This window comes from Syngnathoides biaculeatus, chromosome 8 (assembly GCF_019802595.1).
Source record: "Syngnathoides biaculeatus isolate LvHL_M chromosome 8, ASM1980259v1, whole genome shotgun sequence".
In the NCBI taxonomy this organism is placed as follows: domain Eukaryota; kingdom Metazoa; phylum Chordata; class Actinopteri; order Syngnathiformes; family Syngnathidae; genus Syngnathoides; species Syngnathoides biaculeatus.
In genome coordinates, this window is record NC_084647.1 from 30,410,360 (window position 1) to 30,437,889 (window position 27,530).

At 42.0% G+C, this 27,530-nt stretch overlaps 1 protein-coding gene across 2 annotated transcripts in view; it reads right to left on the reverse strand.

The window, feature by feature from the left end:
• The window catches only part of phf12b (PHD finger protein 12b), a 42,217-nt gene extending 17,868 nt beyond the window's left edge, over positions 1 to 24,349 (reverse strand). Inside the window, exons 1-9 of one of the 2 annotated variants that reach the window (XR_009795950.1) lie at positions 23,046 to 24,349; positions 22,607 to 22,788; positions 20,504 to 20,576; positions 19,920 to 20,376; positions 19,696 to 19,816; positions 19,470 to 19,602; positions 19,205 to 19,369; positions 17,445 to 17,585; positions 7,665 to 8,346 (exon numbers count right to left, since the gene is read on the reverse strand). Coding sequence is in view for 1 of the 2 variants with exons in the window: in XM_061826605.1 (XP_061682589.1) it covers positions 7,665 to 8,346; positions 17,445 to 17,585; positions 19,205 to 19,369; positions 19,470 to 19,602; positions 19,696 to 19,816; positions 19,920 to 20,376; positions 20,504 to 20,576; positions 22,607 to 22,788; positions 23,046 to 23,111 (2,020 nt within the window). In the remaining variant the exon portion in view is untranslated. The remainder of the gene's footprint in view (positions 1 to 7,664; positions 8,347 to 17,444; positions 17,586 to 19,204; positions 19,370 to 19,469; positions 19,603 to 19,695; positions 19,817 to 19,919; positions 20,377 to 20,503; positions 20,577 to 22,606; positions 22,789 to 23,045) is intronic. The other variant, XM_061826605.1, reaches the window with a different exon arrangement.
• Positions 24,350 to 27,530: the final 3,181 nt, after the last annotated feature.

Below are 27,530 nucleotides of genomic sequence, written 5' to 3' on the forward strand. Positions count from 1 at the left end.
GTTGACCCCAAGTATTTGAAGTCGTCCACCCTCGCTATCTCTTCTCCCTGAAGCCTCACTCTTCCCCCTCTACTTTTCTCATTCACGCACATATATTCTGTTTTACTTCGGCTAATCTTCATTCCTCTACTTTCCAGTGCATGTCTCCATCTTTCCAATTGTTCCTCTGCATGCTCCCTGCTTTCACTGCATATGACAATATCATCTGCGAACATCATGGTCCAAGGGGATTCCAGTCTAACCTCATCTGTCAGCCTATCCATTACCACTGCAAACAGGAAGGGGCTCAGAGCTGATCCCTGATGCAGTCCCACCTCCACCTTAAATTCCTCTGTCACACCTAAGGCACACCTCACCATTGTTCTGCTGCCATCATACATGTCCTGTACTATTTTAACATACTTCTCTGCCACACCAGACTTACGCATGCAGTACCACAGTTCCTCTCTTGGTACTCTGTCATAGGCTTTCTCTAGATCCACAAAGACACAATGTAGCTCCTTCTGACCTTCTCTGTACTTTTCCACGAGCATCCTCAAGGCAAATAATGCATCTGTGGTACTCTTTCTAGGCATGAAACCATACTGTTGCTCGCAGATACTTACTTCTGTCTTGAGTCTCGCCTTCACTACTCTTTCCCATAACTTCATTGTGTGGCTCATCAACTTTATTCCTCTATGGTTCCCACAGCTCTGAACATCCCCTTTGTTCTTAAAAATGGGAACTAGAACACTTTTCCTCCATTCTTCAGGCATCTTTTCGCCCGCTAGTATTCTGTTGAATAAGTTGGTCAAAAACTCCACAGCCATCTCTCCAAATTGCTTCCATACCTCTACCGGTATGTCATCAGGACCAACTGCCTTCCATTTTTCATCCTTTGTAATGCCTTTCTGACTTCCCCCTTAGTAATCATTTCCACTTCCTGTCCTTCACTCTTGCCTCTTCAACTCTTCCTTCTCTCTCATTTTCTTCATTCGTCAACTTCTCAAAGTATTCTTTCCATCTATTTAGCACACTACCGGCACCAGTCAACACATTTCCATCTCTATCCTTAATCACCCTAACCTTCTGCACATCCTTCCCATCTCTATCCCTCTGTCTGGCCAACCTGTAGAGATCCTTTTCTCCTTCTTTCGTGTCCAACCTGGTGTACATGTCTTCATATGCCTCTTGTTTAGCCTTTGCCACCTCTACCTTTGCCCTACGTCGCATCTCGATGTACTCCTTTCGCCTCTCCTCAGTCCTCTCAGTATCCCACTTCTTCTTCGCTAATCTCTTTCCTTGTATGACTCCCTGTATTATGGGGTTCCACCACCAAGTCTCCTTCTCCCCTTTCCTACCAGATGACACACCAAGTACTCTCCTGCCTGTCTCTCTGATCACCTTGGCTGTCGTCGTCCAGTCTTCCGGGAGCTTCGGTTGTCCATCGAGAGCCTGTCTCACCTCTTTCCGGAAGGCCGCACAACATTCTTCCTTTCTCAGCTTCCACCACCTGGTTCTCTGCTCTACCTTGGTCTTGTTAATCTTCCTACCCACCACCAGAATCATCCTACATACTACCATCCTATGCTGTCGAGCTACACTCTCCCCTACCACTACTTTACAGTCAGTAACCTCCTTCAGATTACATCGTCTGCACAAAATATAATCTACCTGCGTGGTTCTACCTCCGCTCTTGTAGGTCATTATATGTTCCTCCCTCTTCTGGAAATAAGTGTTCACTACAGCCATCTCCATCCTTTTTGCAAAGTCCACCACCATCTGCCCTTCAAAGTTCCTTTCCTGGATGCCGTACTTACCCATCACTTCTTCATCGCCCCTGTTTCCTTTACCAATATGTCTATTACAATCTGCACCAATCACAACTCTCTCGCTGTCTGGGATGCTCAGAACTACTTCATCTAGTTCCTTCCAGAATTTCTCTTTCAAAAAAAGAGCATTTTAAATTAACTTAGGTTATACATTTCTGATAACATTTTTTTCATAAACAAAATGGGGAAAATATGCAAAAATACATGCATTTGACAAGGGGAAAATAATAATAGCACCTTATGTCATGAACTCAACTAGATAAACTAAAATACCTTCTAAGTATCTTGGTAAATAGTGATTTTTTTTCATGTTGAACTATCTTTTTACAGTGCGCTAGGGTAATTAAAACATGTAGCTGTGTGGTACCTAATGCATTGGGGTGGGATAAAATTCTTTTTGTACTATAGGGATGATTGTGGACTTCAGGAGGCATCCTCTGCCTCAGCTATCTAGTTTCGCTTGTTACTAAATGTGAATTTCATGCACAGTTTAGGTAATTATTTTAATATATGTAAATATACATTGTTTAAAATACAGTTCATTAGGAAATGTTAAAATATGACATTTTGCAATGGGCATGCAGGTATGGAAGGTGATTGGCATTCCAGACAGGTTTCATCATGGTCATGGATGACTAGTATTGAGCAGATGTACACTTTGTTTACAATGACCATTGATTTCAAGTAGATTCTCCAGCCCTCTATATATTCATAAAATTAGTATTTGAATAACCTCCTATTTTGCAAGTTCTCCCACTCACTCATTCACTCACTCACAATCATGGATGGGTCTGAAATTTTCAGCTTAGGTGCATGTCCACTGTGACAGAAGGGGAAAACAAACATCCAGTAATCACAATATAATTTTTTTTCAATAGTTTATTTGTACGTTACTGCTGCAAATAAGTATAATAAGTAACATTGATCAATCAGCATTCTGGCCCTCAAAGACCTGTTAGTCCGCCTCTAAAAAGGTTAATCACTTGTTATTCTAAATTACAACCACCTGTTTTAGATTGCTGACTGCATAAAGACACCTGCCCAACACACACAATCAGTAATACCCAAACGACTAACATGACTAAAAGCAAAGAGCTGTCCAAAGACACCATAACCAAAATAGTAGACCTCTACAAGGCGGGAAAAGGCTATGTGACAATTGCCATGCTGCTTGGTGAAAAAAGATCAACTGTTGAAGCTGAATTTGAAAAAATGGAAGAAGCTAAACATGGCTATCAATCTCCATCAGATTGGGGCTCCACGATCTCACCTTTGGTGTATCAATGATCCTAAGAAAGGTGAGGAATCACCAAGAACTGTATGGGAGGAGCTGGTCAATGACCTGAAGAGAGCTGGCACCATTGTTTCCAAGGTTACTGTGGGTAATACACTAAGACATCATGGTTTAAAATGATGGAGGGCACAGAAGATTTTCCTTCTTAAATAAGCACAGGTCCTTGAAACCACAGGAAGCAGAACTGGGGTAGCAGAAATTAAGATGCTGAGGTTCTCGCTTGGTGTGAACAGGTTGGATTTGAATTAGAAATTACGTCATTAGAGGGACAGCCAAAGTTGGATGTTTTGGAGACAAGGTTAGAGAGAGCAGACTTAGATGGTTTGGACATGTTCAGAGCCGAGAGACTGAGTATATTGGCAGAAGGGTGCTTAAGATGGAGCTGCCAGGCAAAAGAGCAAGAGGAAGACGAAAGAAAAGGTTGATGGATGTTGTGAGGGAGGACATGAGGACAGTGGGTGTTAGAGAGGAGGATGCACGAAATACGCTTAGATGGAAAAAGAGGACATGCTGTGGCTACCCCTAATGGGACAAGCCGAAAGAAAAAAGAAGGAAAAAAAGCACACGTCCTGGCCGCTTTTAAGCTTACCCATGACCATTTAGATGATCCAGAGGGTTCATGGGAGAAAGTTAAGGGATCAAATGAGGCCAAAAAAGAACTTTTTGGTCTTAATTCCACTTGCCATGTTTGGAGAAGGATGAATGAGGAATACCATCCTAACAACACCATCCCTGTTGTGTAGCATGGGGGTGGAAGCATCATCATGAGGTGGTGTTTTTCTGCACATGGGAAAAGACGACTGCACTGTATTGAGAGGATGACAGCGGCCATGTATTGCAAGATTTTGCGGAACAATCTCCTCCCCTCAGTTAGAGGATAAAATATGGGTCATGGCTGGGTCTTCCAACATGACAATGAACCGAAGCACACAGTCAGGATAACCAAGGAGTGGCTCAGTAAGAAGCATATTAAGGTTCTGGAATGCGCTAGCTAGTCTCCAGACCTAAACCCCATAGAAAATTTTTAGAGGCAACTCAAACTCTGTGTTTCTCAGCGACAGCCCAGAAATTTGGCTGATCAAGAAAAGATCTGTGTAGAGTAACGGGCTAAAATCCCTGCTGCAGTGTGTGCAAACCTGGTGAAAAACTTCAGGAAACATTTGACCTCAGCACAGTGGTACCTCTACTTATGAAATTCATCCATTCTGGAAGTTGTTTCATAACTTAAATTTTTCCCAAGTAGAAACGCATTTTACATGTAAAGAGCCCAATTCATTCCAAGTCACCTGACTCCGCCTGCGCCCCCAAAAATAAGCAAAGTGTACTTAATGTAAAGAATAAAAAATTATGTTCACTTACCTTTCGCATTAAGCAACGATGTAGCGAAGGAAGGGTGACAAGGCATCATAGGGGACGCAGGAGGAGGCACGGAGACTTAATTCCACTAAAATTAATAAAATCCACCAACTATGAATTCAAAACAAACTTTTTTCAACTTTCAATGTTTGTGAAGTACCAATACAAGAATATTTGTATTAAACATAAAGAATATTAGAAATATCAGAAAATTTAAAGTACAAATCTAAGGTTGTTTGCTTTTGACGGCTTTTGATAATCTTGCGGAAATGTGCAAGGCAGACGTCATCAAAGTGAGCCCACTGAGTTAACACATTTTCCAGATGATTGTCATGAAATCTCGTCAACTTTTCTGGCATTCTGGCTGACGGAACAGTGGCTGCCTCTTTCTCACACCATCCTCACTGACTGCTTCTGCATTGCCGTGTTGCATTGCCTCCAGCTCCTTCAGCTTCTCCGTTGAAAGATCCTTGTAGTGGTCCTGAAACAACTCATCAATTACCTCCTCATCGACCTTTAGCCCCATGGCCTTTCCCAGCAAAACAATTTTCTCAACTTCTAGTTCAACCTCCACTTCAATCCTCTCAAAATCCTGTGGCGCAACAGCATGAGGCCACATGCACAAATGTCTTTTTCAGATTTCTTGTTTTGTTTTGATGGACAAAAACAATCTTCGTCTTCTTCTCACTGGCACTAGCCATCAATTTCTTGGGGCCCACGGTGAAAAAAGATGAATGAATTTGCGAAGAGGTTGTACTGTACAAGTGTGCGCTAGCGTATGACAATGGATTTGATGACGAAGATACAGGAAGTTCATCATGGGTAAGATTGCCATCCCTCCTAGCCAATGGAGGGATGTGATGCCAGGAAGATGCTACGTGATAACCAATGGGAGAGCAGCTCTATCGCGCCACATGAATTGAGATACAGGGAGTGCATCAAGGCTAAAGATCAGCATAGTTTCTAGCCAATAAGATGCCATGAAGATGCTCCAGTGAGAGCCAATGGGAGAGCAGCTCTATCGCGGCACTTTCAAAGATACAGTACAGGAAGTTTTTTTTGGTGGAATCCAGCACCATTTTTTCTTTCATATCCTGAATTTCCTACGTAACTACAACAACATTTTTCCGAGGAGGCTTCCGTAAACTGCTTTTTTTTTGTTGGAGACATTAGTAAGTAGAGTAAGTAATTGCAAATATAGGCTAGTGTACCAAATTTTAATTTTCACAGGTGCTCAAATACTTATTTGCAGCAGTAACAAAAAAGTTTTTTAAAAAAAATGTATATTTCTGGATTTTTTTTTTTTAGATTTCTCTCGCCCATTGGGCAAGCACTGAAGATGAACATTTCAGAACCCTCCATGATTTTAAAGTGGGAGAACTTGCAAAACCGCAAGGTGTTCAAATTCTTTTTTTCCTCACTGTAGAATATTTGACCTTTGCTAGCAGCCTTTCCTTGATGCAGACACAATTGTTCCTAGGAAAATATTTTGCAAACATGTCAAGTCACTGTCAAATGTTACTTCATGAAAACAGACAATTCATCCACATTCATTTCCATGCTGTATCTTTTTTAAACCTGTACTGTTCAGCCAGATGGCCTTGCAGAACCGTTGATCTGTATACCTTTGTACTTCTGAAACAGTTTTGCTTTGCAACAGGAGAGTTAGAAATACTCCCTCCGCTTTGTTATTTTTTAATTCTAAGGTTCACTGAAAATGCAACCAGACACAAAAGCGTCTTAGGGGACATACAGGGAGAGAGCGGGCAAGGGGACTGGGGTGAAAAGCAAAGCACAAGAATAGTGGGACAGTCTATGTTAGGGGTATCAATCTGGCAGAGCGTGGGCCATTGATATTTTGTGGCCCTCACCTTAATATGAAAGTTTGTTAGTCCAGCTCTTGAGTTTTATATGAATGACACTTTTACAGTGTTGTGTGCAGCTGATGAGGCTACCAATCCCTGTGGGGTGTATAGCTCTCAGGGGCATGACTTCGACTGGGCCTGATGCAAGGAGAGAAATATTTTTCAATTAGTGAAAATTACAGCAGCGTTCCCAAGGAGAGATTTTAGTAGTTAGTAGCGTCCTTGTTTATCTTATTCTTTTAAAAAAAAATTTAAAAGATGTTTGAGAAAATTTGATTTTTTTTTTTTTTTTTTTTTTTTTTAAATTGCACAGGTGTTCATGTGTGGCCCAGTCTCAGAAAGACTGCCTCCAGTGGCCCACAGGTAAATTGAGTTTGAGGGCGCAAATGCAGCTATTTGAATACAAGTAACATTGCAAATGGTATTTGTAGATTTAGAGGGGTGGGGTGGGAAGACAGCCGTTGATGACATGCAATAATTATCCAAAAGAACCAGATTAAAGGAGAATAAATGGCCTGGACAGGATGTGGGAAAATGAGCAAAGCAGTGATACTGTTGAATAGTGCGGTGGGATTCTTTTTGGGTGTCTAAACACCAACAAGAACTTGTGAGTTGATGTTAGCATAATCGTTGTTACTGATTCCAGCACCAGGAAAGTCTATAGTCTAGTCTATGTGACATAGGCTATATCACATGCATGACAGTGAACTCGTGTACAGACCCGACACATCTAGGGAGGGTGAGCCAAGGAGGGGTTTAGCCCATCCATCAGGGAACCCATCCAAGGGGACGCCACTGATGACTAAGGGAGGTATTGAGCCCGACTGAAGTGCTCTGACCAGTCCCAAGTGGAGGGGCACGGAAACACACCCAGTGAGCCCCACCGATGCCAACACCCCCATCACCCGCCACCCCCAGAGAGCATGAGGGCGCCTAGCCACCAAAAGTGCCCAAGGCAGGAGCCAGCAAACCCACCCCAAAAATTAGTTATAACCCACCAAAATAATCCGAAGTGAGGCATCCATTGTGAGAAAGGATGGGCAAGGCCAAGAGGGTAAAGGAAAGAAGGCGTTAGGGGAGTGGGCGCAGGCTTTAGGATTCCAACCTAGAGAAAAGTGAAAACCCACTGCCCCCCTATTACGATGGTTACGACGTCCCCAACTGGCAAGCATGATCCCTGTACAGTGATTATGTGCATTAAAATTGGAGGAGGGGTGAAGAGAGATGGTCACAGGACAATATTGACTCCAGTGCTACCAGTGCAGAAGTGAGTGTACAGCCCTGTTACAATGTGGCCTGTGGCAAAAAGGAGTTTGACAACCCTGCTTGTGTGTGTACCTGGAGTTGGCGATGACGATTCAATGCTGCTTGGATGTTGCTCTTGGTGGGTGATGGAGTCAGACGGTATTATGTTGTTGCTCAGACACTCAATCTGGAGCTCTGCCTGGCTCCTATGGTACTGCTGGTTGCTTTGAGAGCCTTTAGTTGTGGATACAGAATTTTTTGGAGTGCAAGCTTCTGTGTTGCTCTCAGGTTCCTTCTTGAGTGTTTCAGTTCCTATGTGGTTCACCAGGACAACAGCAGCAGAGTCAGGTGTGTCTGTGCAGGGCTTTAGTCTGTGTTGTGGGAATGCTTGTACGCAATACTGTAATTCGCTGTTACAGTCTAATGGTCCATTTGCTTTGGAAGGGTGACACTTATCGGGTGAAGGTCCATAATGTTTCCTACAGTTCTGGCATGGTTGCATGCTGCATTTCGAGGCAACTTGCTGTGCTAGGGTGCCCTGTGTGGAAGAGCACCCCTGGGGGTCATCAGATTTACTGCAGATTTTAGAGTAGGGGCCAGGAGAAGAAGTCCTTTGGAAAGAGTGTTGCATTTTCACATCCTCTGATGAAGTACAAGATTTACACCCTTCTTTATTGTTAGAGTCCACCTGTGCTGATGGCATGGATGAATTATTTTGCTTGGTGGACAAGTGTCGTATGATGCTGCACTGGAGGGCGATGACATCCTGAAGCCACTGTTTGAGATAACGGGACAAAATTTAAGAGTAAATATGTATTGTGATCACCTCGTGATTTCAATTGCAGTTCAGAAGGCTAAAACTTCAGTTCATTACTTTAAAAACATTTTTTTCCTAGAAATTTCCATTTTCCTTAATGACTATATTTTTACAGTATTTGTAATGATCCAGATTTTTTGGGTTAAAATATTTCATTTGAAACACAATGGAGTTGCTGAAAACATCGTTCTCACCATTTCAAAAATGCAAGTGTTACAATTGTGATCATATTGGCAGAAAAAGTCTCAGTCAATAACATTTTTGTTACTAACTTAAGTAGTAAAGCAAAAGCAAAGCAAATGTATTTGTAGAGCGCATTTCATACACGTGGCAACTCAATGTGCTTTACACGATTAAAAGCATTTGAAAACAAAGAGATAAAACATTGAAACGGGATTAAAAATATATATATAAAAGTGACCCTAAAAAACGTTAAAACCGCGTACGTTGTAAGTCTTCTTCTTCTTCTTTTCCTTTCGGCTTGTCCCGTTAGGGGTCGCCACAGCGTGTCATCTTTTGCCATCTTAGCCTATCTCCTGCATCTTCCTCTCTAACCCCAACTGCCCTCATGTCTTCCCTCACCACATCCATAAACCTTCTCTTTGGTCTTCCTCTCGGTCTTTTGCCTGGGAGCTCCATCCTCAGCATCCTTCTACCAATATACTCACTCTCTCGCCTCTGGACATGTCCAAACCATCGAAGTCTGCGCTCTCGAATCTTGTCTCCAAAACATCCAGCTTTGGCTGTCCCTCTAATGAGCTCATTTCTAATCCAATCCAACCTGTTCACTCCGAGCGAGAACCTCAACATCTTAATTTCTGCCACCTCCAGTTCAGCTTCCTGTTGTTTCTTCAGTGCCACCCTCTCTAATCCGTACATCATGGCCGGCCTCACCATTGTTTTATAGACTTTGCCCTTCATCCTAGCGGAGACTCTTCTGTCACATAGAACACCAGACACCATCTGCCAACTGTTCCACCTGCTTTCTTCACTTCGTTGCCACATTCTCCATTGCTCTGTATTGTTGACCCCAAGTATCTGAAGTCCTCCACCCTCGCTATCTCTTCTCCCTGTAGCCTCACTCTTCCCCCTCCACTTTTCTCATTCACGCACATATATTCTGTTTCACTTCGGCTAATCTTTATTCCTCTCCTTTCCAGTGCATGTCTCCATCTTTCTAATTGTTCCTCTGCATGCTCCCTGCTTTCACTGCATATCACAATATCATCTGCGAACATCATGGTCCAAGGGGATTCCAGTCTAACCTCATCTGTCAGCCTATCCATTACCACTGCAAACAGGAAGGGGCTCAGAGCTGATCCCTGATGCAGTCCCACCTCCACCTTAAATTCCTCTGTCACACCTAAGTAATACGATTAAAAAGTGGAAATACTCTAAAAAGCATGAGAAAAAGAGGCATTTTCAACGTGGATTTAAAAACATTCACACTTGGGGCTGACCTGACCTCTGTTGGCAACTTACTCCATTTGTGTGCAGCATAACAGCTAAATGCTGCTTCACCATGTTTGCTTTGGACTCTGCATTCCAATATTTTTCCTGAGTTGGTCGATCTTAGAGGTTTATTGGGTTTGTATTCTGTAAGCATTTGTTTCATGTATTCAGGACTTAAACCATTTCGTGATTTATAGACCAGTAGCAGAACTTTAAAATCTATTCTAAAGCTGACTGGAAGCCAGTGCAAGGACTTTAGGATTGGAGTTATATGCTCTGACTGCTTTGTTCTAGTCAGATCGCAAGCTGCAGCATTCTGAATGACCTGTAGCTTTTTCATACTCTTTTGGGGGAGTCCAGTCAGAAGACCATTACAGTAGTCAAGTTGACTTGAGATAAAAGCATGGATGAGCTTTTCCTGGGCACTTGACACATACAAGACTTAACTCTCGATGTGTTTTTCAGATGGTAGAAGGCAGTTTTTGTGATTGATTTGATATGATTGTTGAAAGTCAGGTCGGAATCAATCAGAACGCCAAGGTTTCGGACTTGGTGCTTTGATTTTTAAATATAGAGAGTCCAGGTATTTACTAACTGCAATTCTCTTTTCTTTATTGCCAAAAACAATTGTCTCAGTTTTGTTGTGATTTAGTTGAAGAAAATTTGGCCTCATCCAGTTATTTATCTGCTTTAGAGAGTGGCACAACACCTCAATTGAACTGTGGTCATCTGGAGATCTATCTGGCATCTATCCCCCCCTTATCCACCTCCACGTCGGGGATAACGCCGGCCCTGGCAATGAACAACGCCAGCCCTGGCGGCGTCAATGAAAAATGCCAGCCCCGGCGATAAAAAGGGAGAGCTTCTTTTTCCTCCCCACCAGTGGGGAGCACGCGCCAGGCAGTCTCCCGGCCCCACCCACCATCGTGCCGGGGGAAACTATGGCCCGCGCCACCGCTAACGGCGGCTCGCGTGCATCGACACATTTAGCACCCCTGACCTACGTACTTTATTAAGTTATTATGACACGGATCTTTTGTCAGGTTCTGAGAGAATGATTACGTCGTCCCCCACAACTATTATATTTTTTTAATAGCTACATCATTTAGAACCCACAAAGCTCTTTGCACTGCTGCAATTCATTTTTCACGACGAACCGGGTCTTTTGGAAGAGTGTGAAGAGTGAATCCAACCTCCCGAATGTTCAAAGGGCTGACAATAATGAGGAATAAAGGGAACCAAGACTCTCGGGATTCAAAAAATGTTTCCACACACATGCCATGGATGGCACAGAGGATGACATGCTGTGGGAACAAGATGAGATCACTGTTCATGAGTCAATGCATGAGCCACCAGAACTTAGTCATTAATGAAGAGTTTGAAAGCGATGCAGCTAAGGCAGCTACTATGGATTTTTTTCTACATTGGGGATGAGTCAAATGCTTTTTTTTAAGTCTTGGCCAATTACGTGTAATGTAGTGGATAAACTGCACTATGCTGTGTTTTATGCACAAGTATTTAATGCAAAAAAATGTTTCTGCATAAAGTTACAGTTAAACAGTTAATTTATTTGAAACTGAAATACATATTACAAACAGTATTGGGAAAATATCATGCCATCATTGAGCATTTATTTTAGTTGGTTGAGGGATTTGTTCTGACAATTAGTTACAATTACAATACAAGCGTGTCCTGTGGCCTGTTCCGAGATATATTTTACCGCTACATCAACATATGCTCAAAGATTATCATTATTGATTGTTGTTCAATTTAAAAAAAAATAATAATACAAGTACAAACAAAAGTACAAACCTTGCAAAATGGAAATACATTCCAAATCATTCCAAAACTTTTGACCATATGAATGGCAGCAAATTGGTGGAGCCCATGGTACATTGGTAGAAGGGTTTTCCTGATTTCTTGGTCAACTTTGGGGTGCGCATTATGCTTCAGGACAGATTATACATGACAAATTATGGTATTGTTTTAAATGAAATTGCGTGTAAAAATATTTTCACAAAAATCTGTACCTTCTGTGCTGCATTTAAGTATATTTTAAAAATAAATTTCAACTTGGCAAATTAAATTTACACAAAACCATAGATCAGATCACCTTGGATTTTTTTAGATTTTAAAACTATGAGTCCCAGGATGCAAGTTGGGAAACAATGAGTCCGAGCCCTGTAACAATGAGCTTCTACACTTTCTAATTGAAGAATACAGATACAGTGATTCTCCACTCTATCATCGTTCTTTCTTTGCTCTCTCAATTTTGCAGATTTTTATTCCAGCTGTAAGTCGATTTTTCATTGTATTGTATATTTTTGTTTTCCATCAGGTTACGTTACCCATTACATCTTAAATGAAAACTACAAAAAGCACAGGCTCTGTTCACTAAATTCCACAGAACAAATGATTAACCTTTGGCACAGAGAGATAAACAGTAATTAATACACCAAATACAGTGGCTGAAATTTGAAGACGCTGTTAACTTGAAAATTTCACAAGATGGTGGGAACAACCCAAGTAATCTAAACATAAAGAAAGTAGAACAAAACAGATCAGAATTTAAGTTATGTGTAACAATGCGAAATGACAGGTCAAAACGATAGAACACGCCAACTGGTATTTAATTTGTACATAATCCTATGTTTGCAGTGATAGCTTAAAGACACCTCGTGCGTGGAGAAATGAGCCGTGTGCATTGTTCTCGTGTATTTTTGCCAATTCCTCTGCAAAAGCAGTCTTCATATCTTGAAGGTTCCATAGGCTTCTTTTCATTCTTTTCTTTTTCTTTTAGGGACCTTGAGTTTCAGTCTTTCAAAAGATTTTCAATTGGATTCAAGTCAGTAGATCAATTCAGTTTCCTTGATGGAGGCAAATTTACGGTGGTATGATAGGCTTTGCACTTACATATTAAGGCCCAAACTATGCTCACAGGAACAATCAGAATCTTAGATATGTGCCTGTAATTAATGCCATCGTTGTTTTGCAACAATTACTGTAATTTCTCAAGTATAATGCGCACCCTCAAAGTTGACTTTAAAAAAAAAAAAATGAAATAAAATCAGGAAAACCCTTCGACCAATGTACAATGCGCACCACCAATTTGCGGCTACCCATATGGTCAAAATATTGGGAATTATCTGTAGTTATACTTTGTTAGGTTTGTACTTGTATTGTTTTTCAAAAAACTGTCCACACAACAATCATGAATAATAATCATTGTGCATGTGCTGATGTAGCGGCAATAGAATCTCGGGACAGGCCACAGGACACGCTTGTCCTGGTCCCTGTAAATGTCAGAACAGAATCCATCAACCAACTAAAATAAATGCTCAATGATGGTATAAAATTTTATTAATACTGTTGATAACACATATTACAGTCTTAAACTATTTAAAACTTTTTAACTTAAACATTGTTTGCAATAAATATTTGTGCACAGTGCAGTTTATCCTCTACATTACAAATCCTTGGCAAAGACTCAGAAAGAAGCATCGGACGTATCTCCAATCTGAAAAATATCCATCGCAGCTACCTTTATCATTGTCGAACTCATCGATGACTTGGCACAGTTCCGGTGCTTCCCCCATTGAATTATGAACAGTGATCCTATTTTGCCTCCACAGCATGTCATCCTCTGTGCCATCCATGGCGTTTGTGAAGAAACAGTTTTTGAATCCCAAGAGTTTTGGTTCCACGGCGCAGCTTCACCCTCCATTCCGGTCGAATCTGTAGGAGCTTTCCTATTGCGTCAAGTGGCTATCAAAACAACGTGAGCTCAAACTACGTAGAAACGAGCGTAATGGGCACATTTTTAAAAAAGCGCCCATTTCAATTGTGTGCGCTCTCTTTTTTTTTTAAATGTGCCCATGAGACTCGTATTACGTAGTTTGAGCTTACGTTGTTTTGATACCTACCTGAAGCCATTGAGGCGAGCTATCGGTGTTTCGGACGTCTGCACTAGCTCCGGGTTGGTAGCGTCACCAGCACGAGACATTTCTTTTAAAAGCACCAGCCCAACTAGCCGTTGTAGTTGACATTTTTTGTCTTAGCTTAAGTTAAAACAACTTTTTGTGGATTCAGTGCTTCGCGGAAGCACAAGGAAAAAAAAAAGGAAAGAAAAATACACACAGATCGCCATTCTGCGGAAAGACGTTGATACAGGTTTTCAGGCTTCATCCGGTGCGTTGATTGGTTGTGCATCATCAAAGCCTCACCCAGCAACTTCCCTTGTACCACCCATTTCCTTGTTTTGCAGGTTGTCTCGTCCATGCTGCTGACTGTCTCGCAAACGTATTGTACCTTAGTGTTGCGTTCGTGATAAAAAAAAATAATTTAAGCAATAACATTTTTGGATTATTTAGTTACAATACTACCTCAGCGTTGTGCCCAGCGAAAGCTTCTTCCACAGTGCCCAAGAAGTGGTAACTCAGCGGGCACTTTTATCCTTTTTGGATACAGCAGGTGGAATCTACCACTTTGTGCAGCAAATGGCACAGGCACTGTGGTACCTACTGGGATGTCATCCAGGGCTCTGGAGAGGGCACTTGTTGGACCTTCGAGGATGAGGCTTTTTGACCAACAAATGCTGTTTCGAAATTTTTTTTAAAAAGAAACCGCTTCAGAAATATGCCCCTTTATGGTGCTGCTTGTCATTAAGTGAAGGAAGAGTTTTCTAACCTGTGACGTCATGTGACACCTGGTGCACACAGCACAATAAAAGCAAAGCAAATTTTTTTGTATAGCGCATTTCATACACAAGGTAACTCAATGTGCTTTACATGATTAAAGGCATTTGAAAAGAGATAAAATATTTAAAACAGGATAAAAACAATAAAAATGACAAAATATTTTTAAAAAAGACAGTCAAAACCGCATGGCATTCAAATACAAAGAAATAAAAGCATTTGAAAATAAAAAGTACAATTAAAACAGCTTACAGAACAAGTAATATGATCAAAAAGTGGATATATTCTAAAAAGCATGACAAAAAACGTTATCAACCTGGATTTAAAAACATACACGCTTGGAGCTGACCTAACCTCTTTTGGCAACTTATTCCATTTGTGTTCAGCATAATATTAAATGCTGCTTCACCATGTTTGCTTTGGACTCTGCGCTGAACTACGCGTATTTGACCTGAGTCATTTGATCTCAGAACTCTACTGGGTGTCATAAGCAAGGCTGGACCACGCCAAGAGGGGCATGGCCACTGCCCTGGCCGGTAACACCTGTCACTGCTCAGAGCTGTTTCACATTGGGACTGTAATTAGGTGGTGTATTTAAGTTTAGTTTTGGTCACTGGCATTCGCCAGTTCTTTGTGCATTGTACCCTTAGTTAGTGAGTTGCATTCACTGACAGTTGGAATCTCCACCACTGAAAATACTGTAGTATTGAGCGATCCTCGTCACAGTGTTTCTGTGCCAACTCAGTTTAGTCCTATCTTAGTTTATGTTCCATAGTCAAGTCCTGGTTCATAGTTTGTCTCCTAGTCATCAGACCGCGCACCATGTTTTTGGATACTGCCTTTGCTTCGCGGTTCTATACCTCTGCCGTCTCGGACTGCTTACATCATGTGTGACCTCAGCTTTGGAAAAAAAAAACTGTGCCTAACATCATGTCCTCATCTTTAAGTCCTGCATTTGGGTCTAGCCCTGCACCGGAGGTTCGTGACAGAATGGACTGGCCACTACAGGACCCAGCAGGAAAGACGCGGCAGTAATAACCAGTAATAAATAAAGATGCGTGCAAATTTTCCCAGCTGATGAACGAGCCTCAACTGTGACAGCCACAGCTTTATCAGGTCAGGTTGACCCCACGGGAGGTTGAACAAGGACAAATTTGGGTGCGTTTTCTCAGTTTTGTTGCAGTTTGGTGCACAACACGTCAGCATCTTGGCCTAGTTTGAATGAATGGTCTGTCATGCTAAGCACAGGCAACGTCAGGGGTGGGATCAAGGACATTTCTTTCAGCTCTGGCTGTGAAAGCTGGAACATATCCAGTTTTTCTTGGATTTCAAAAAATGCACCGGCACCGGCCTGTCAAGGAATGAACACGAACGGTCTATACTCGCAATGTTTTGAAAATGCTGAAAGTTTAGTTTAACATAATCGGCGTTCATGGCAACCAACTAGCGATACATTGGAGCAAAAATTTCTGTCGGCAATCCTGACGTATTGTTGTGGGTATGGGGGGAAGCACGCATCGCTGGACTGCCGTAAATAGGAGGCCTGCTAGAACGCGGCTTTATGTGCATGTGCTCGACGTACTGGCCACACCTGAATCTAGCAACAAGGTGGATGATAGCCTAACGTGTCTTTTTTTTTTGGGGGGGGGGGGGGGCACACTGTCACACTGCCTCGCGATCGACGCAATGAGAACCCCTGGTGTAACTGAATTTCCTTTGACATGGCTCATGATGTTGATCACTTTCAACATAAATGTACTCGCATTACATAATGCAGTTCTGAACATGCGCTTTCGTACATGCTCAGTACGGTTAACTTGCATTTCCTGTTTGCGGGTGAATACCGGTTGTCTTGGAGCAGGCTTGTTTAGTTAACAACGTTTATGTAATAAACACGTAAATTAATGTCAAGACAACACAAAATAAGCGATGTCTTGAGGGAATGCGAGGGTAGGGCCGTTACTGTTACTCGTGTTAGTGCCTCAACATGGCTACGCTCGTGAAAGTAAAACAACGAACTCCAACGCATGTTCGTTCAATGTTGTCAACTAATATCCGGATTAGTTTTAGGCAATTTTTTCTCAATTTTCCAGAGCAATTTTCATAGAAATTTAAAAATCCAGAATTCCAAGAAAATTCTGAGTACTTTCATCACTGATACATTAAAATTCCTGGGGTGTGATTGGGGGGGTCCTACTTCACGGTTTTTCCACATTTCACAGGAGGTTCTGGTCCCCATTAACCTCGAAAAACGAGGGATAACTGTCCAAAAATTCGTGGGGTGCATGGGTGTGTGTGTGTGTGGGGGGGGGGGGTCCTACTTCACGGTTTTTCACATTTCGTGGGGGGTTCTGGTCTCCATTAACTTTGAAAAATGAGGGATTACTGCATTACTAAAACAGTGCAGTTCCAAACACCAGATATGAAGGATGATGGAGGGTTTTCAATTTCCGGAGGGCCTATGGCAGTATCTATGCTACAATAGCGCTCTAGCTTTTTCATCTCAGTAGCTTTTATGTGTGCTCAGAAACACCATCCAACACTGTTGTGCTATATTCAGTGTAAAGTTGGGTTTCATGATAAATTTCTGAATTCAGCCTTCTTTGGTCAAAATGAACATGCAAGAGGCGTACCATAATGGATCTGTGATCAACAAAAGCGAAATGTGGTATCGTTTACCACACCTCCTTGTTATCAGAGCTTTATACAGTAAAAAAAAAAAAAATATGTAATGGTAAAGTAACAGCCATTTAGTGAGCGCCGAACCGTGAGCACTGTATTAAATGATTCAATACAGATAATTGTATTGTTGCGCCACTAATAGTTCCAGTTTCATGGTCTAGCATTCTGAGGTACATTCAAATGACACTGATATGAACTAAGTTGTGACGAGTTCCCCCCCCATCCTACCTCTTGCTGCTCAGCTTCTGTGGCGAGGTGCTTTGCTGACTGTTCAGAGACACCACTACAAACCAACTCCAACTGGCGTACTCCTGCAGGATGTACAATGGAAGGTGGATTCTTGTACTGAGACTTGATGGCATCTGGCACCTGAAACCAAACAGCAGCAGTTAAAAAAAAAAAAAAAAAAAACGAAAAAAAAAAGTTAACATGCACAACAAAACAAACACTTCTGAAATATATATAGAACAATCTCTTTGAAAATCTGTCTCGTCTGTTGTGACAACCAACAGCACAACAGGTCTTGGGTATTGTAAATATTCTTCTCCGGTTCATTGTCTCCCACAATGTCAACCAGCTCTGTTTGACCAGCAATATAGCGCCGTGAAAATGGTGACATCACATGCAACGCTCTAGCGCGCTTTAAAGCCCAGGTGTCATTCCTACAAACATTCTAAAATATATATTGAAATGAAAAATACGAATAACATTATTCACTTCAATGTCTATACGAAAGAATAAATATGAGCGGAGAGCGCATCATCCATGCGCAAAGTTGCGGAACTGTCATTCAACATCGAAGTGGTCACCATCTTGGCTGCATCTACTGCCCGTAACGTCACCCCGGACATTCTCCATTGAAAAAACGCTGTGGACCCTACTATGGGACAATCCCCTTCAGACACGGAAGCTCTTTTCAAAGAGGCGAACATCTCACAATCGAGTGATGTGTCCAGGACAATATTACACTACTGTTTTGAGCCATATTTAGATGATGTGTTGATCACTTTGAATAACAAGACTCCCAGAAAGTATGTATTACCCAGCCCGGCCGCAGCCGTGCCTCGTCCACCCACCTACTATGGGACACAGAAGCTCGGCCGAAGCAGTGATCGGCAGACATGCCGCGGACGAGAACAGACACATTTAGCACCTCTGACTTACGGACGAGGATCTTTTGTTACGTTCTGAAAGGATTACATCCTCTCCCCCAACTATTGTTTTTTTAGTAGCTCTATACACACCTACCTGTCATTTGGAACCCACAAAGTTCTCGTCCTTTGCACCCATGCAATCCATTTTTCAGAACGAACGGGTCTCTTGGAAACTTATGAAGGGTAAATCCATCCTCCCAAGTGTTCGAGCAATATCCAGTAATGTAACGAGACAGCATTTTGGCTGAGACGAAGGAACAAAGAGCTTCCTTCCCGCAGATAAAACTAATCGAAACAAACGAGTCCGCTTGAGTGTGCTACTGCCCTTAACGCCATTTCCTCTTTCTTGTCGAAAACAAATCCATCGAGAGGATTTTCATGGCGGGAGTTACAAAAAGCCACATATGTCAAACTCCTGTTTTGTGGTGAAAAAAAAACGCATGAGTCCATACCGGCTGCCCTTTTTTCATTAATAACATACTAAAAATCATCCATTTCATGACAGTGGCACTTTAAGAAGCCAAAAAAATATATATATATCCTTGCTTGGCTTTTTGGAGCTGATTGGCTACATCATCAAAGCTCCACCCAGTAACTTTTCTCTCTCCTTCCTGCCATCTTGAACGCTGTTGGTGTTTGTGTGACAACCTCACTCGTTCAAAATCCCTACAAAGCAATAATCTTAAAGCACCCCGAAGCACCCAAGTTGAAGAGAAAGATGCTAAATAAGAAGACTGCATTTTTAAATATGCCACAGAGTTCACAACACCTGAATAAAAGTAGCGGCTTGTCATTTATTTTAATGGATACACAAACACACAATATGCAGTCTACCTTGATAGTCCTTTTGCTGTACTGCTGACTGGGCCGACAGTTTGGCGAAAACTGTCGATGCACTCTGCGTAGGAAGTCCAACTTGACAGCATGTTGGGACATTCTGTCCTGAAAATCATCGAAAAGCTGACAGCGACTAGACAGGCTCAGGCTCCTCTGATTTAGCTGAGTAAAAAATACAAAAATAAAAAAAAGCATTTTTGAAAAGATCACCTTTGTATTTAAACAGAGAAAAAAACGTAAGTAACAGTCCTACACCACTCACCACTAAATGCTCAACATGATTTGGGCACATCCATTTTCCAGCAGGGAAAGCTGTAAGAGGTGGGTCCAGACAATCCGTGTGGAAGAGGAGAGGACAGTAGTCACACTGTATCAAGGGAGCCAACCTGCAACTCCTATAGGAAGTTACAAAAGAAAATTGATGCAAAACAATTAAGGATATAACTGGTTTGTATATATGTCTGTCAATGCCTACTAAATTTGTATACCTGTTGCATGAAAAACAGACTTTGACAGGTAATGGTACCAAACCATTAGGATCTAATTCATATTGTGGTCGCCTGAACGGCCTCCCAAGCAATTCCTCCTTTTTCCTTCGTTTACTGCTGCCTGAACACCCACATTGAGGGTTTGTTAATCAAGTACTGAACACATTATAAGTTAGAACTGCATTAACAAACTTACACTGAACAATGTTTGGTTATGAACTGACCTGGCAATGCAGTAGTACATGTAAGTTCACTGGGTAGCTGGAACTGTGTGGGATTTCTTTCCATTGCAGCTGCTATGAGCAGCTGAAAAGGCCTCTTGAGGAGACGAGGGGTAGGAGATGACAATGCGTTGCTCTCGAGCTCGGTACACTGAACATCATCCTCAGGGTCAGCTGCCTCCTCTTCTCCGTCATTCTGCTCCTCTGAGGGGGTAGGGGTCGACGAAGTATTGGAAGTTGGCGTGCCTGGCCTGCTGCTTGGCCTGCTGCTACTCCTACGGTCCAAAAGGCGTACCTGGGCCACGCGAAGACCAGGCCCTGCTGCTCCAGCCCCTGGAGGAAGGCCATCAAGACGCAGTGGGCCAGCGCCAAGCTCCAGCTCCATAGGTGGAGAGGAAGAGCGCTTAGCAGAGGACTTTTCAAACAGGCCATTGGTCTGTTCAGACTTTTGGTCTCGCTTCTGAAAGAATGAGAAAAATACCAAACTTTTATTAGGATATTCTTTTGTTTTTAGGTCAGAGAAAGCACCAATAGGCTTGGTGGAGGACACTGAAATTTAATGGGGGGGGGGGGTAGTGCACAAACACCTTTCTTCGAACAGTGCAGCGATGACACATCCATTCTCCTGGAGGAAGCATCTCTTCACTCAAAGGTGGGTCACTGTGGTTCAAACAGTAAGACAGATGTCAGTTTTTAACTAGAACAAATATGCATTGTCTGAAAATAAAGTCGTGTAAAAAGTAAAAATAAATCAATGCCAATTTGGCAAGGAAATCCACTACCCATCTCTTTCTGCCTAACAAATGCGACTACATATAGAAATGCAAAGCATGCTTTGGCTTGAGAATTGAATAATCTGCCCATTTTAGAACTGCAACACAAGCACAAGTTATGTGTTGATAAGCATCATATGACAAAGTTAAGAGTGCTAAAGTTGCTTTGTGTGAACCACACCAATGAGCCTAAAGAACTACAATTTTGTTTATTGACTGTTTTCGACCACGTGACTACATCCAGGGCACCTGGATGTGTTAGATGGGTTCACTCTACTGACTCGCTGTTCACAGTAATGCTTTTGCATATAGACCGGAGTTACACAAATGTTCGTACGACTGTTAAAAGTGATGCATGATGTCTAAAAAGACTGAAAAGTTATCGGTGCTCATTCGATGTTGTTTCAAGAAACCGTTATGACAAGAAGTGTGCTTTGATCGATAATATCGACCCATATGCATTGGAGAAACACAAATGGAGCACACAACTGTGGGTGTCGGTAACCTATCCAGACATCGTCAACTATCTCCTCTTCTCCACAAGCGCTTAGACCGTGGACTAACTAAAGAATTACAAAGGTCTGGAGGCCTACAACCAAGTCAGCAATGGCTGGGTTCGTCATGCAGCGGTATCCATTGTTAGCAACCTGTGTCTCCACACGGCTAAGGTTAGTGTACCGCACAATGCAATTTAAATATGTACTGCGTGACTATAGTCAGTGTAGTGTTAAATTATGTTGATTACACCAACAAAAGAGGTGTTTTTGTTACCAAGAGGGAGAGAGAGGGAGGTTCGACCGGGACAAGTCCCAAATGGAGCCCAAAACTTTTTCTCCACATCCACGGCTACAATTTTTAACTCAACTCACGAAACAGCGATAACTCGTTTTCGCAAAGTGCTGAGGATGGCGCTTCCAGGCAGAAGAGCAAGAGGAAGAACCAAACAAAATGTTGATGGATGTTGTGAGGGACGACATGAGGACAGTGGGTGTTAGAGAGGAGGAGGCACGAGATAGGCTTAGATGCTAAAAGATGACACGCTGTGGCAACGCCTAACGGGACAAGCGGAAAGAAAAAGATGATAATTAAAACAGAAAATACAGATTTTGGAGACATGCATTGCATTCATACACAAGTATTGTGCTTGGCTGCTAGATCAGCTCTGCTAATACGAGACAGCCACAGTTGTCAACGTTTTGTTGCTAACTGCTCCGTTTTCTCACACTGGTTCTTGATCACAGGTGGCAGTCAAAAGAAAAATGCTTTTAAACGCCCGATTGAGCAACCAATAACATAGCAGTGTGCCCCCATTCATACGCCTTTCTGAAATGATTCTTAGTTACGTGTTTACGTAAATTCACCAAACCAAGATGGCGCCCGCATTCCAAATCATAAGGTGTGTGACGTCGGTCGAAAACAGTCTGTAGTAATGACGGCTAGCCACGTGAAACAATGCATAAAAAGGGAAAACAACGAGCAAAATATCAACAAGACTCTACATTAAGCATAGAAAACACAACCAGAGCGTTGTCTAAGATTTGATAAAGCCTCATGACTGGCCAGGTGAACGCTTCACAACCCTGACCATACATGGAGATTGCTCGTGCTGTGGTCTGTGCCGTTATAAATCAATTTATTCAAATGGCAAAGTGTCACTGTTGTTAGCAGTTCAATGAAAGAAATATGCTAAATAGCAGCAAATAACCTATTCTATGCATACTACAGGAGACACAAAATGCATTTTTGTGATGTTAGTGAGGACCCCCACCCCAAAAAAGAAAAGCTACATGTTAAAAGGTTTTGTAAGATGGCGGTAGAAGAGAGAGCAGCCGGGAGGTCGCCATATTGTAAACAGACTCCATTTTTCGCATAGGATGCAGGTCGTCCGGCGGGATTGGGAAAATCGTGACAATTTACCAGCACTGGAGGTGGAAGGCTGCAGGGCAGTGGTCACAGCACAACAAATCCCCTCCTTCTCTACAACTATCGCAGGTGTCGTGGTTGGTGGCCCTGCCGCTTCTCCGGACGTCTCTCCCCAACTTCCGACTTCTCTTTTCGACTTCGTCAGACTTCGGGGGCGCCAGAAGTGTCTGAATTTGCTGTGGATGCGTTTTGCACGGATCGGTCATCACTTTACAATATACTGCACTGACTTATGCATGGTATGTTCAGCTTTACGTCCACGGATGGCTTAAATTTAAGGGTCATAACTGTGGCCTAACGCATTCATCTACAGGACTAGACTCGCAGCAAAAGCTAAACTATGCCGTTAACAATAATAATAATTAATGTATACACAAATGTTAACACGTGTATTGATAAAAGAGAACTCGGCTTCTGGACCACGAATCCTTACCTCCATTAAGCCCCCAGATGTATCCAAGTCGTACACAATCGTCGGAGCCTCCATTTTGTCCCACATTCGTTCAGGACAAGAGTAACAAATTCTATGCACAATCCTTACAGCTAATAGGCAATCAACAAGTGTTGATCCAGCAAAACGCCGCTACGTGTATCTAAATGAAGTGCACAACGGGCAGCTGCCCAAGAAACGCTAGCGGTCTTTAGCCGGCTAATACGCTAACGTCGATGTCAAAGCAGTCAAGGTTGCGGGACGAGCGAACTCGCTAGCTTGTTTAACAACAGTGAGCGACAATCGCGTGTTAAAACACTTAATTCTCAATACCACTTTTAGCGGTAAAAGCAATCCAATATGGCGTACGTTGGATCCAAATACGCCTGTTGTTGGCTACAAAACCTCCGCGTGCGGCCTATCTGGCCAGCCATGTTTCTAGTTTCTGCTGCTGCAAAAATGAGCATTGTAAATCTGCAAACCCCTTCGCTCCCATTGTCAACGGAGGACGCAGTTTCAAAACATAACCGCCGAATAAGCGGATACGATCCAAGTTCCAGTACTTCCACAAACGGCTGCAATATAATCCAAATGAAAAGGTAAAACGAGACAAATTTAGATTATGTTATTGTTGTGAAAGGGCTAGTGCATCTATTCTGGATGCTAGCAACATATTCGCTCCGCCTTTGGCTCAACCGCGAACCGCCTAACGAGCATGCGCAATGGTGCGGATTCGCTTATGACAAGAGCCAGAAAGTAATACCGATCTGGTCGTGTTTTTTGGCATTTCCGATTACAAAGACGTGGAACCACTGATCTAAAAAAAGATGGATAGCGCATACACATCGAGCAATATGTCGATTGTTGAAGCCGGTTGGCCACCATCTTGGTACTCCCAAAACGCGTGGCGCGCAGGGTTTACAGGTTGGATTACGGTGAGGTTTATCTCAAATTTTGGCATGTAGAATTAAAATTGGTCGTGTGATCTTGACGTTTATTTCAAGGTCATATTTAAGCAAATAAACGAAGCGCAATACTAAGTAAAATAGTCTTCACATTAAATAATTAGAAAAGTAAAAGACAGTAATTAATGAAAGTGTGAAACGGAAATAAATGAAAACAACACCAATAAAACTAACCAAAGAATTTAAATACTAAACATAAGTACATGTTAGAAATGAACAGTGTTAATAAAATTACTTCAGGGAAAAAAAATACAAGTACACCATTCAAAATGTTATACCCTGTAAATTCAATTTCGTTCTCAAAGTAATTTAATAAAAGTAATATAGAAGTTATATTTAAATACATTTTGATGGGTTTTGCTAATTACGAATGAATGCATCAACAGGACCCTTGGATGTTTCCTCTCAGAAAGTGAATTAAAAACATAGATCATTATTTTGAAAAGAACCACATTTGTTCTTTATAGACATAACAAACATAAAGCCAACAAAACATGATGAGATTTGAATAGATCATTCAAAAGTGACAAATGTGCACAATACAGATTTTTTGTGTGTGTGACAATTTATTCTTATCAACCCATGTTACTTGGTCCTGAGTTAATTATCTCTAAGATTTGCTGCATTTGTTTATTTTCAACAGACACCAAAATATTTATGTCTGTTGCCAATTAAACAAATATTAATAATTGGGGCACATTACGTAAATATCACGCATGAACAGTTTTGGTCCCAACACTGACCTTTAAGGGCGCTCTCCACAACACCCAAGAATTTTGTTCCACTCACCCAATTTGACAAATGGTTGCATTTTCATCCAGTAACTTTTGAGCCAATTGAAAACTATATCCTTTAATCCCATAGTGTCTCTGTTCACACATTTATAAGTCATGATATATGGTAATGAAAGCTTTTTGGAGACAAGTAGCCTTATTAGTCCGCCTTTTTAATACAGAATACTGGTTGCCTCACCTCGGGAATTCATGTGCTTTTTATAGGATCACCAAAACAAAATATGGAACACAAATATGAGCTACATTAGCCTAACTACGAACAATATCTGAAAACAAATATGTGGACAGTCTGTCAATACCCTCCTTTGTTGGAGTACTGTAATTTTTACCAATAGATAGGTAGTGTTGTTCTGCTACCAGGGAGAAACTTAAGTTAGAATAGCATTTAGATCAGAAGCATTTACAAAGTTAATGATATATACCTGTTGATAGATACATAAACAGGCACACTACAAATTAGAACACATGGCTTGCATGCCTTTGCTCACGTTTGATTGGCACAGTCATGATTCGTCTGGGAACTCCCTCTGGAATGGCCCAGCACTTGGAACACCTGCACAGTCAGCACCTCTGTGGGGAGCGCTTCACTCCTGGGTGTGTTGTGCTCCAAGGATGGCCACAACTCTGCGCAGAGTTTACTTTGTTGTTTGATCACCAATTGATTAATTTGTTTGCCCACCACACAAAAACAGCAATTACATGGCTTCTGAAATTAGTTATTGAATGGTAAGTTCTGTGATACAGGAGGGGGGGAAATGCAGAAATATTTGGAAAATAAACAATCGTACACAGAAACTGTAACATTTTTGATAACATTTTTGCTGTTAGTAAATACCTGGATTCACTATCGTTAAAAAGCAAAGACCAAGTCCAAAACCTTGGTGTTTTGATAGACTCCCACCTGACCTTCAACAGTCATATCAAACCTATTATGTAAACTGCCTTTTACCATCTGACGAACATATCTCGAGTAAAGGCTTTCATGTGTCAAGCAGACCACGAGAAGCTCATCCATGCTTTTATCTCAAGTCGATTTGTCAATTGTAATGGTCTTCTGACTGGACTCCTCAAAAAGAGCATTAAACAGCTGTAGCTCATTCAGAATGCTGCAGCTCAGGTTCTGACCAGAACTAAGAGGTCAGAGCATACAACTCCAATTCCAAAGTCTTGACACTGGCTTCCAGTCAACTTTAGAATAGATTTTAAAGTTCTGGTTCTGGTCTTAAATCACTCAATGGTTTAGGTCCTGAATACATGTAAAAATGCTTACAGAATACAAATCCAGTAGGGCTCTGAGATCGACTGACTCAGGTCAAATAGTTGACCACAAAGTCCAATGTAAACAAGGTGACGCTGCATTTAGCTATGATGCTGCACACAAGTTGCCAACAGAGGTGACATCACCCCCAAGTGTGAATATTTTCTAATCAAGGTTAGAAACTACTTTTTTCTCATCCATTTTAGCGCATATCCACTTTTCAATCATATTTCTTTCACTGTAAGCTGTTTTAATTGTACTTTTTTATTTTCAAATGCTTTTATTTCTTTGTATTTGAATGCTTGTAATAATGTAAAACACATTGCATTAACTTGTGCATGAAATGTATTATATAAATAAATTTGCTTTGGTTTGTCGTTGCCCTTTGAAAAAAGATTTCCATTAAAAAGAAACTCAAAAGACTTTAGATGGAGAAGACAAGAAAATTTTATCCATATTATCCAACCCACTTATCCTTGCAAGGGTCACAGGAGAGCTGGAGCCTATCCCAGCGAGCTTCAGGCAAAAGTTGAACGACACACTGAACTGGTCCCAAGTCAGTTGCAGGGTAGATATCAATATCACTGAGCAGGAATCGATCTCACGCTGCCCTCACCAAAGGTAGGCGTGTGTACCACTACACCATCAGTGACTCTTGATAAATTTATTTGATCGAATTAAATATCTCTCATGTGTCCTGTCAAATTTGATTTATTTTATGTTTCGAATATTAAAGTATGATTATTCCAAATGTAGAGTTAAAGGAAGACTTTGTAGAAACTAATAGGAATGGGAGCATACATTAAAAGTTAGTAGATGATGGTTCAGTGTTTATTTTAATGCCAGAGTTATCCACAGATTTCACCAAGAAGCATCTCTAAATTGGAAAAGTTTTATCGAAATTCCTCTCTCGCTCAGACATTCTAATGAGCTGGGCTGGAAAACTTACAGCCAATCAGTGTTTGCTACGCCTGCAGTGGTTCCTGTTCTGACCCCCCCTTGCTCGCGGGTACGTTTACACCGAACCTAGAACGTCCACTATCTGGCATTTTGTGGCCGATTTTTGTGAAAAGTAATTACAAACAAAACAAAAACAGCACTTGGCGAGGGGGCGGGTCGGTTTCCACGGCAACGTAAACCTGAGTACGCAGAGAGACAGTCGAAACTGACACGTGGGCGTGTCTCGGGAGCAGGTCAGTTCCAACTGCCACGTGAACCTGCATCAGCAGTTGTGATGTCAGCGTAGTTCGGCTGGTTCGCCAATCCTTGCCGGACCTGGGCCGTGAGAGCCGCCAATTCGGTGCTCTGCCGCTCTATCTGCACCCGCATTTCGCGGCAGAACGCCTCGTGATTTGGCGGCTCCTCCTCCCTCTGCGCTGGAAGCTTCGCCACCAGCGGCGGGTCTGCCGGCGAGGAGTGGGAGGACGATGTCTTAGTTGCCGCGCACCGGGGAGCGCCCGGCCGGGGCGTC